Here is a 12,704-nt window from a genome sequence, read left to right on the forward strand (position 1 = left end):
CTTCATATATTTCATTTTTCTGTGATACTCACCATTTGTTCACTCAGTATGTTCATCTTTTTCCATAAATCCTTAAGCACATTTTAAATAGCTATTTTAAAGTCCTTTTTTGATGAGTCCAACATTTTTATCAGCTTCATATCTATTTCTATTGACTATTTTCTCAAGTTATGGTCACATTTTCTGCTTCTTCATATATCAAATTGATTGTGTGCTGTATATTGTGTGTGCTACACTGCTAAGAGTCTAGATTATGCTCTTTTAATTGAAAGAGTGTTGAATCTTGTTCTGGCGGGCAGTTAATTTATTGGCAGCTTGATCCTGGTCCTGAGCTTAGTAAGTCAGTTCTAGAGTTGCCATGACTCTAGTGTTAGGGTAGCTCTACTCTTAAAGCTTGGCCTTTCTTGGGTCTCAACTGAATGTTCTGCATATTCATTGAATTCCCTTCATTTTGACAAGTCAGAATTTCAATGTCTCTCAACACTGTGGAATACCAGAATCTTCATTAAGCTCACAGCCCCCCAGTAGTTATTGTCTGCCTGGTATTGTTGAGTGTTTGCACAAATGAAGTTTAGAATTCAGCTAAAGACTCAAGTGGACACCATGTCTATTTCTGAGCTCCTTAACTGCTCATATACTCCCTTCTGGTATCCTACCTCAAATTTTACTTGTTGCAGGAGCCCCGCTCACCCATCTTTGTTTCCTAAATCTAGCAGCACTGCTGTTCACTACTTGGGCTGTACTTCCCTGTATACAGTTGGGAAGGTGCTTGTAGGCAGAAATCTCTGGAAATCAAGAGGTCACTTTGTATGTTTCCCTTGTCTCAAGGATCACAATCCTGGGCTGTATATTTTCCAGTGGCTAAAAATAGTTGCTTTATACATTTTGTCCATTTTTATCATTTTATCATTTTATCATTTTATCATTGGGCTTACGAGAATAAGCCCAATGTCATGGCTGGAATTAGAATATCCCTGTGTCAGTCACTTATGTTTTTTCAATACATGTTTGATGAATTAATAACATTCAACGTATTTCCATTTTTAAACCTATCAGCAGTACTTATATGATCTGTTAATTAGAAAATAATTAAAAATTGAAAATTAAAGAGAAAGTCTTTTATAAGTGTGATAACATACATATGTGGCATTAAACACAAAATCAGCGTGTGGCATTAGCTTAGGGTCATTCAAGTGGCACAAAATAAATGAGAAATTGTTGAACTGTTGTATATACTTTTAGAAGTAAGTGGTTACTCAGAATATACATTGCTCTGTGCATGTCACATACTATTATAATAGATTTCCTTAAGATCAATAAACCAATAACACTGTTTTTTATCTCACTAAAACAAAAAGAATTGACCTATTCCTTTGAGTGTTTTATAAAGGAATCTAACTAATTTAGTCAGTAATAACTATGTATATCACATATTTTAACTTTAACTTAGTATTTCTCCTATTCAGCTAGCAAGCACATGCTTTCATTTCACTCTGCATCCAAGAAAGAGCAAGAAGTGTATGTTAAGAAGAAAGCTGCTCAGGGAATTCAGAAATCCCCCAAGGGTAGAGCTGTAAGTTCAATACAAGACATTGGTCTACCCCTTGTGGAGGAGGAAACTACCAGTACACCCACTAGAGAAGACAGTTCCAGCACACCACTGCAGGTATATTAAAAACAATTGTTCAATTGGACTGTTCCTAAAACCCTAACATAAAACAAAACAATCATTTCCCTAAAAATAGTCAATATACAATGTGCGGTGCTGCCAATGTATAGCCAGAATTGGAGAATAAGAGAGTCTTGAACAGTTTCTCTGTGCCAAGATCTTTAAATACATCTTGGCACAGAGATGTATTTAATATGTACATGAATACATCTTGGCAAATTTAATAGGTACATGAACTCTATAAAGTACCTGTAATTATCTAATTTTATAGTTGGGTTATAAGAAGCTATATAACTTTGTGGGTCACATATTAATAAATGTCACATATTAAAGGTCATATATTAATAAAACTTAATTTGTATATGCTTACAATTAAAGGGAAAAAGGATAATGCATATATTTATAAAACAGCAGACAAAGGTATGACCTAGCCATTGGAAACCAAAAAGTAAAATAAGTTTAAATTAAATTAAAGGAATAGAAAAGAAAATGCCAGAAATAAATGTTAATATCACAGAAATTACAATAAATCCAAATAGATCAAGTTAATCAACTAAAATGCTAAAATTTTAAAGTTATATAAAAATAAGATCTAACTATTTTAAACAAACTGCTGTAGAAAGTTTCATGATAGAATGTTAGAAAAACATACCTGGCAAATATGAACCAAGAGAGAGCTGTGATGATAGTGTTTTGTTTGTTTGTTTGTTTTTTGAGAAGGAGTTTTGCACTGTTGCCCAGGCTGGAGTGCAATGGCGTGATCTCGGCTCACTGCAACCTCTGCCTCCTGGGTTCAAGCGATTCTCCTGCCTCAGCCTCCTGAGTAACTGGGATTTCAGGTGCCTGCCACCACACCTGACTAATTTTCTGTATTTTTAGTAGAGACAGGGTTTCACCATGTTGGCCAGGCTGGTCTTGAATGCCTGACCTCATGATCCACCTGCCATGGCCTCCCAAAGAGCTGGGATTACAGGTGCGAGCCACCGTGCCTGGCCTGATGATAGTTTTAATACATATAGAAACATTATATAAAAATAAAAGGTAGAATAAATCAAGTAGACATGGCCATAACTAACATATAGGCACCTAATTATCTAGACACAATAAATAAAAAGCAATAACTATTAGAACTACAGAGATAAAAAGATAAGTAAATCATGAATAATTGAAGATTTTTAACCCATGCCTCGTGGAAACGGACAGTTCAAGCTGAAAAACTAAGTAAATAGAATTGTTAGAATTTGGAAAAAAATCTAAATATAAGCTTAATCATTTAGATATCTATATGGAACACTTTACCCAATAAACAGAGAATATACTTTTTTAGCACACGAGATTTTTTTTAAATATCATGTAATAGACAATAAATGGAAGCCTCAATAAAATCCAAACTATCCCTATTGTATAGTATGTTATCTGAACTTAATGCAATAAAATAGAAACTAATAATTAACAAGGAGTTTTAAATCCTATAAATAATAAAACTAAATAAAATATATTAAATATACTAAACAATTCTTTAGTTTAAAAGAATATTAGAAAATTATGAAATACATAAGATTCAATAACAATCCAAATTTGTAAACAACATCTAAAATAGCATTTGTTTACTACTACTATTTTTAGTAGTAAAAATACAATGCAGCTTCTAGATTAATTCATTAGGAAGCAGGGATGATTAAAAACCAATGAGCTAAGCTATTGAAATAAAAATGCAAAAAAAGAACAGAAAAGTAACTCAAAGATAAAAGAAAGGATTTTAATAATGATGAGAGCAGAAATCAATGAAATGTGGAATAAAAAATAAAGATTAATAAAACCCAGGGTACTTTTAAAGATTAATAAAATACACGTACTTCTAGTAAGACCAATTAAGAAAAAGAGAAAAAGAGAAGATATAAATTAACCAAATACAGAACAAAAAATTAGGGTGGAGGTGTAACAACAGACAATGGGTTAAAAAAATAAGAGTATTAGAAACAGCTCTGTGCCAGCAAATTTAAAACCTACAGGGTGGTAGGGGTGAGGGGGGCGGTGAGCGCAGTGGCTCACCCTTATAATTCCAGCACTTTGGGAGGCTGAGGCTGGTAGATCACTTGAGACTAGGAGTTCGAGACCAGCCTGGCCAACATGGTAGAGAAACCCTTTCTTTATTAAAAATACAACAAATTAGCCAGGCATGGTGGCAGGTGTCTGTAATCCCAGCTACTTCAGAGGCTGGGACCTGGGAGGTGGAGGTTACAGCCAGCCAAGATTGTACCACTGCATTCCAGGCTGGGCGACAGAGCGAGGCTCTGTCTCAGTAAAATTAAATTAAATTAAATTAAATTAAATTAAATTAAATTAAACTAAATTAAATTAAACTAAATTAAACCTGGGGGTGAGGGGGAAACACATGACTTCCTGAGGGTGGGGGAGAGGAGAAATCGCAGAGTTGATTCACAAGAAAATAGAAAATCTGAATAAAACAGTAAAGAATAATAAAATTGAAATGATAATTCAAAGTCCTCTAAGTCTTCCCTTTCCAAAAAACCATAGGCCCTTTTGGCTTTATAGGATAGGTCCAATAGACTTTTAAAAAGTAATTTCTTACAGAAAACAAACAATATAACTTTTCAATCCTTTTTAAGAAATTAATGTAATCCTGATTTCAAAACCAGATAAAGGTAACACAAAAAGGAATAAAATGGATTTATAAACATAGGTGATAAATTGCAAATAACATAATAGATATCCAATTCTAGCAGTGTATTAAGCTATCAGACAGAATTCTTCTCAGAAATTCAGAAATCTTTTACCATTGGAAAATCTATCAGTATTAGTCACTACAGTAATAGACTAGATGAGAATGATCATATAATCCTGAAACATTTGACAAAGTTTAACACCTATTTATGGATTTCTAAAATGTGCTCTTAGCAAACTAGGCATAGGAGAGAACTTCTTCATCATAAATGTTACATGCCAAAAATTTTACACTTAATGGCCAAATCTCATATACAAAACCATTATACTAATGTGGGACGTGTAAGTGTGTTCCTATTAAAATTGGAATAAGAAAAGAATGCTTGCTATCATTGTTAGTATTTAATGATACTGAAATATTATGATAATGGAAAGCCACAATGATACAAAGAACAAAATAATTAAAAGATTATTCTAAATAATCATTGAATTATTCGCAGATAATATAATCATATGCCCAAGAAAAAACAGAATAAACAAACTTTAGAAATAAGAGATTTTAGCAAGATTGCCAAAGACATTAATAGTAATAACTAATATATTGACTTGCTTATTACTTACTGTGCACCTGATACTCTGTGCTTCACACATAGATCTTGAATTCTCCCCATCAACTTTTTTCTTTTTATTTTTTGAGACGGAGTCTCACTCCATTGTCCAGGCAATGGCGTGATCTCAGCTCTCTGCAATCTCCACCTACGGGGTTCAAGTGATTCTCTCGTCTCAGCCTCTGGAGTAGCTGGGATTATAGGCACATGCCCCCACACCCGGCTAATATTTTTTGTACTTTTAGTAGACAAAGGGGTTCTCTACCATGTTGGCCAGGCTGATCTCAAACCCCTGACCTCAGGTGACCCACCCGCCTCAGCCTCTTGAAGTAAGTATTCTTATTATCTGTATTTCACAGTCAAGGAACCTGGAGGACAGGAAGCTTAAGTGACTTCCTCAAGGCCAAACAGCTGGTTTGTGCTAAAGCAGGACTTCAACCCAGACAGCTCTAGCTCATGAGGTCATGCCCTTAATCACGATGCTGTTCTGCTACTACAACTTAAACAAAAATCAATAGTGTTCCTCTACACCGGCACTATGCATTAGACATCAGAATATGATGCCTTTAATAACAGCAGCAACAAAATCAGAAAACACCCAGGAATTAACCAAAAATATATCAGTTTTCCCCATAGAAAAGCTTAACACTTGAATAAAGGCTACAGAAAGTAATCCAATCCACTGATGGACACAGATGACTTGAATAAATAGAGAAGCATTTCATGCTTTTCAGCAAGATGGCATAACAGTATAAAGATATGTTATCCTCAATCTGCCTTTAAATTCAATGCAATCCCAATCAAAATTCCCACTGAATTTTTCTGAAATTTTCTAAAGATACTTTAAAATTCATAGGAATGAATAGCAATTCACAAATAGCTAACGAAACTTGGGGAAAAAAGAGCAAAGTGTGTCTTAGTATTTCCAAAGACAAAAAGATATAGCAGTAAAAATAGTATTAATTAATGCATACATAGGTAAATGGAAAAATAAGAGAAAGTAAGATAGAAACAGATCCATATTTTTATGAAAATTTCATATAGAATAGAGGCAACACCATAAACCAATGAAGAAAAGATGGACTATTGAGTAGGTTGTACTAGGAAAATTACATCTCCATGGAGAGAAATAAAACTAGATCACTAGCTAACATCATACATAAAGGTGAATTCCAGATATAGTGAACATTTAATTGTAAAATTTTAATCCCTAAAAATAATAATAGATAATGTAGGAGACTATTTTTTTCTGTGTCATGATCACAAAGAAGAGAAAACCCTAAAGGCCAACAGCTTTGAAAAAATACTCAAACTCTATAGTAATCTTAAAAATGCAAAATACAATAGCAGTGAGATTTCACTTTATACTCACTGCACTCGCAAAAATTATAAAGTTGGGTAGTGGCAGGTGTTGGTGGGGATGTGAGGCTATTAAACTTTTATAAAGTGTAGTGTTACAGAGTTTTGGAGAACATCCAGCATGATTTAACTAAATTATGACTGTCTGATCTGGAAAATTCTGCATTTATCATGTACCTAGCATAATAAATGACATTAGGCACATACCATGTATGTTCTTATCATTTTTAAACACTGCATTTTATTTCACAGAATTACAAGTATATTATACAGTGTTCGGTGTTGTATAACAGTTGGCCTCTCACTGAAAGCCAGCTGACATTTGTTCAAGCACTGAAAGACTTAAAGAAAAGTAATACCAAAGGTATGTCACCCTAAATGTTTAAACATGCACTTTACATTTGAATAAGTTGATATTTAAATATTTAATAATAAATTATTTAGTCATGAAAATATCATTGTATGATGTTTTATTACACATTATAACTTGTACTCTATATATCCTGTGACATTTCCTGTTGTATTAATTGATTATATGTTTCAATATTTTTACTGCCTGTTTTATAAGGAAAAAAATATGATTAGTTAGATGTAATGTAAGCACATTTTGTCTAGTTAATAAAAATTACTAATTGATTATACTTTTGAACATTTCAAAAATGTATGACATTTTTCTATTTATAAAATTATATTTGCCCATATTTGTTGAGAATATATAGCATTAAATACAAGCTTTTAAAATATTTCACAAATTCTTCAATTCCAGAAGAATAATTTTCTAGTGAAAGAGTACTCTGGTTTGTTTTTTCAAAATATAAACTACTCTAGTATTCCTGGCCAGGAAGCTTGTTGCTTTCAAAAAAGAGAATCAAAGGGAAATCTCCAACAGCTTTATATCCCATTGGGCAATCTAATAATTGAATCTGAAAGAATGTGTATTTTCTATTTATGTTCTCTTTCAAATTTAAGCTAGATTGCCTAATCATAAAATAATATATGCATGTTATTTTTAAAATAAAATAAACCCATGCAATACAAAAGGGCATAACATAAAATGTAAAAGCCTCCATTTCTTCCTGGGTCCCATTAACCTGAGTTCAGACACTTGATGGTAGCCACCACCAAAGTGGGCGTTGTCATCATTCAGAATTTTTCGTATATATACAACACACTTATGATAAGACATAAACTCTTAGTCCTTTTCGTCCTAAGAAACAGTAAATTTTATCTATTATTTATATTCCTCTATTAGAATGCAAGCCCCTGAAGAATGAGGAGTTTTGTCCATTTTCGCCTGTTTCGTCCCTTGCATTATCCCTAGTTAGATCCCATATGAACAGTAAGCACCCCACAATATTAGCTGAATGAGTAAATGAAAGGATACATGTAAGCTATTCCTATTATTATTACCCTTATTTATTAATTGCCAACAACTCTGTTCAGGCGTTTGCTTGCTTCTATTATCCGCCTGGACCTGATCAAGAAAGAGCTTAAAAAGGTTTGTGTGTATAGAAGTTAAGAGAAAAATGTTATTGCCAGGCTTACTTTATTAGAAGGTATAGATTCTAGTATGTGTCTTAAAATTCAAAGAAAAGCTATAAAAATATATGACACCAAGAGTTCCCATTTCCACTCAAATGTATTGAGTGTGCTTCCATAGCAACGCATCACACTGCGGAAATTCCAACGGCATCGTACTGTGCGGCCTCTTCTGAGGTTCCTCTCTCATTGGGCAGGGATGTGTTCTTCCTCGGTCTCATCATTGCATCTCTAGCACTAGTGGGAGATGTCAATAAGTGTTTAATGAATGAATGCATGAACATGCCACACCAGTGACCTCAGGTATGTGTAAATCCTAATGGCATCCTGGCCTGCTGTGTGGGCAAGATTCTGAGGCTGTGTTCAGGCTCAACGAGAAAGTTTTGTGATGTTTTATCAATGTTCCACGTAGACACAGGAAGAGAAAGTGGTAGCACTGGGGCCACAGAGTCGCCGCCTCTTTGCTGTTCGTGTGTGTTATGTGGATAACTCCAGAGCAGACAATGGGGTGTTCAAGCCTTGTTTTTTGAACAAGTGGCTGTGCTACTACTCCATAGTGTTATACATAAAAACACTTTCGCACATTCCCTGGATAGTCATGGAATATGAATTTTGCCAAAACATCTGCCCATTCTACTTCAACCTCCCCTCCTAAAGCCAACACCCCTGACAGCCCAGCACACTGAGAATGTCTGAAATAGCAGAGAAGGCTTCGATCTCATATTCTTGCCTACTAGAAGAGAACACAATTATTCTGTGAGTAAATGTCATATGAAAGCTGCAAATTCCTTGCAGGCCGCGTCTCAAGCCGAATACGCCCGAATACGCCTGTTGATTCCCTTGTTGTGGTTGCACAGGCAGTTGGCTTTGGCAATCACTTCCTTGCAGCTTGTTCCCGGATGCTGTGTTTCCGGCCCAGTTCCCTTCTCTGGGTCTTCAGCTGTGAAGGTTTCCTGGACCCACCTAATGTTGCCTAACCCTGTGTTATGGATTATCTACTGCTGTGAATTTGAGCCCTTTGATTATTTTGCAATTGACCACCCACACCCACCAAGTTCTAATGGAAAATAAATGAAAAAAAAAATCAGTTGTTTATGTTTATTTCTCTTTGCATGTTACCATGTTCTCTTTCTCTATATGTTTTTCCCGTCAGGTTGCCACTTTTGTTCTCGCTTAAAGTAACCATTATCCTATCCCTACTTCCCCTGTGGTTCAAAGCAAAATCTCTTAGCTCATACCGTGCCCCCGCCCCTGGCCCCCACCATTCTCTCTCTTCTTTTTCTCTATCAATTAACAGAAACCTGTTTGAAATAATGGATGGTACAAATCATGTGGTAATTTTGTGTTCCCCTACTGCAAAGAAGTAGATAGAGTATATGCCTAATACCAGTGGAATTAAATATTTTATGCTAAAGATTTAACTGCAAATAAAATATTCACAATTATAGAAATCAAAGAATAAAGAAACAGCACAGTTTTGTATGAGCTTGTGTGTTCACCAAAGCTATTCTCATTTCCACTTTGTTCTTCAAGGATAGTTTATAGACTGGTAGATTTTACATTACATTTCTGAGGATTAAGAATTTCAATGGATCAGAGAATGACAGCCAGTTCTGATTTGTTTTGTTTTGTTGTTTTGGACAGTGTGGGCTTTTTCATGAGTTGCCTGTAACTCTTTATAATTCTGATTTCTGTATTATAATAGTGTGTTATACCTGTCTCAATAAGCTCAAAATAGTCATGCTACTGTTGTTTATAGCAATTATAAATTATAAACCCAGATCCATATGACAGAAAACAAATAATCTCATCATAAATCATAAAAGGAAAAATACAGAACAACCTTGCTGAATTCAACTGAAGATCTTGCTCACAAGGAAAACCTGTTTCTGAATAATGTTTAAATGAGATTCATAAAAATGTGCAATCATAAGGAGGAGGTATTTGTGAAAAAATTTTAAGCTTTTCAGGGAAAAATAGCATCACATAGTACAATGCTATTGACTAGAATTGCTTTCTCCCAATTCTCTAAAGTAAACTAATGTCTAATATGGTGCAAAAGAAAAATATCTCAAAATACTATTAAATTTAGTTAAATATATATATTATATTTATTATATATATATATCACACAGCTGGTTGCTGGCACAGCTAGGAATTCTAATGGAAATTAAATTCCATCAAGGGCATTTGAATGGGGAAAATAATAATATACAGTAGTACTGGTTTCATGTCTTTACTTGTGTCTCTGATAGAGGGCTGTATTATGTTTTTTCCTATATTAATATGTAATTATATAATATATAATATATTATATATTATATTTATATCATATGAAATATATTTGCCTAAATTTATTTATTATATATAAAACAATATATACATAATTTAAATACCTGTGTATATTTTCTGTGATAACTAGAAATTTGGTTTCAGTACTTATATGTTGAGTGTGTTATGTAAAATTTTGTAAATTTGGGATATTTAGAAAAAAAATGACGCCTTGAAATGTGTGGAGGAAGTGAGGGTAAAATAGTTTGTATTATACAAAATAGTCTTAAAGGATACCAAGCATGAGAAATAAAGCTTTGCTTTGGAAGTAGAAGTAGCGGGAAGGAGAAGAATGTGTCTCAGGCTATACCCAGGAGCCAGTGCTGGACTCACATCACTCACAGGAGCACTTACTGGGCATCACGTGTGCCTAAAGAGGGACTGATTCCTGCCAGAGAATACAACATGAGGGACAGAGCAACAAGGAGAGTATCTGCACATAGCTCACTATTCAAGGCCATTCCCATTTCCTTCCACATCAGAAATGGTGGGGAGGAAAGATTCAGAAATGTTTCCTCTCACTTTAGGTCACAGAAATTCATAATTATTAATATTAAGACTTCATAACGTTAGACATTAGTGACCCTAAATTACCACCTCTCTTCAAAAATACATAAATGCATAGAAGAAGAAAAGGCATACACAGAGAGAAAAATAAAGATCGTACATACCAATTAAAGTAATTAGTTCTGGATGTTGAAATTATTAGTAATTTTACTTTATCACTTGTATTTTATATCTAAAAACAAGTTTTAATAAAAAAATGGGAAGTTTTAAATGAGCACATACAATTTTAATCAGAGAAAATATGGTACTTTTTAATTTTATAAACAAGAAAAACTCTGGAGAGACCTACAAGTTTAATTACTCTAATTATAATTGTTTGAGTGCTATTATGTCCATCTTACTCAACTTAGTAGTTTTCATGCATTCTTCTTAATTCTCACAAAAACTTTGGGAAGCAGTTATTACCATCCCAGTTTTACAGATGAAGAAATGAGCCTTAGATGCTATGAATAATTTGCATAGGTAGGAAGGAGCAGAGTGAAGGTTCTAACGTAAGTCTGATTTACTCCAAAGCCCAGAATCTTCCACCACATCATGTAAGCTCTTTGGATACTCTAACAAGTTGTATTTTCATAATAGTACTGGTGGTAGTGGTGATATTGATGGTACTGGTAGTAACTGCTAACATTTATGTCCAAGAAGGGCTTTACATATATTGACCCAATTAATCTTCCCACTAAACTTATGAGGTAGGTGTTATTACTACAGCATTGTCATTTTACGGATGAGGGAACTGGGATACAGACAGTTTAAGAAACTTGCTCTCAGTCACACAGCTAGTGACTGGCACAGCTGAGAATCTAATGGAAATTAAACTCCATCTAGGGCTTTGAATGGAGAAAAGTAATAATATACAGTAGTACTGGCTTCATATCTTTACAGTGTCTCTGAGAGATGACTTTATCTATATTACTTTAGTGAACACAAAAGTAATATAGATATAGACGTCTGTCAGATATATATGACCCATATTGTTTTTCCCTGTTAATGGGTAACTATTAAGATTCTAGTGGAAAACTAGATAAAAACATTAATATCTGAAATGAACACAGTAGTTTAATTCATGAAATACAATAATGTAAATATGTAGAATTGGGTAATGGTACAAAATTAATAATATGAATGAACACTCAACAAAATGGTATTATCATGTATTCTAAAGAAAAAGTAAGTCTTCAGAAAATAATTACGCTTTCTTTCCTGATATCACAATTGAAAATTTTATGTGTGAATGACCAGCTGCTAAAATTAAATTACACTTTGGATTACACAGTATGTTTGTTGCTGAAAAGCAGCAAAGAAATTTAGAATTAAATTATATTTAAAATGAAGTAGGAAAATTTTCTGTTTGAAAGAATATTTTGTTGGGCAATCTTCTTGAAAGTCAAGCAGCTTTCAAATTCAGAATAATTAAGTCTTTAATGTCATGTTTATAAATATTTAGTCAATTTGATTAAAGCATGTCAATATGTCAGCTGCTATGTATCAATTATATATACAACTTAAAATCTACCTGCTCTGATTTGAAGTGCATGATATATTTCACACATCAGTTACTCCATACATAGAAAAATTACATATAGAGAAAAATTCAGTTACTAATGTCTTTAATTTATCCACTTAGCTTACTTTGGTTTTTTTGCAACCTCCTTCTCCTGGGCTGAAGGGATTCTCGTGCCTCACCCTCCCAAGTAGCTGGGATTACAGACATGCGCCACCATGCCTGGCTAATTTTTGTATTTTCAGTAGAGATGGGGTTTAACCATTTTGACGAGGCTGATCTCAAATTCCTAGCCTCAAGCAATCCACTCATCTCGGCCTTCCCAAGTTGCTGGGATTACAGGCATGAGCCACCATGCTCGGCCAGCTTACTTTTAAAATATAAAACTTTATATCAAGAAGAAATTGGTTAAGGGTTTTCTGTTGTTGTTTTTTACTAGTACACT

General features: G+C 33.9%; 1 protein-coding gene across 1 annotated transcript in view; it reads left to right on the forward strand.

The window, feature by feature from the left end:
• The window catches only part of ADGB (androglobin), a 208,058-nt gene that overhangs the window by 162,879 nt on the left and 32,475 nt on the right, over positions 1–12,704 (forward strand). The window contains exons 28-29 of the mRNA XM_004044802.5: positions 1,467–1,666; positions 6,574–6,685. Of these exons, the coding sequence (XP_004044850.4) occupies positions 1,467–1,666; positions 6,574–6,685 (312 nt within the window). The remainder of the gene's footprint in view (positions 1–1,466; positions 1,667–6,573; positions 6,686–12,704) is intronic.

Source organism: Gorilla gorilla, chromosome 5 (genome assembly GCF_029281585.2).
Source record: "Gorilla gorilla gorilla isolate KB3781 chromosome 5, NHGRI_mGorGor1-v2.1_pri, whole genome shotgun sequence".
NCBI classification, from domain to species: domain Eukaryota; kingdom Metazoa; phylum Chordata; class Mammalia; order Primates; family Hominidae; genus Gorilla; species Gorilla gorilla.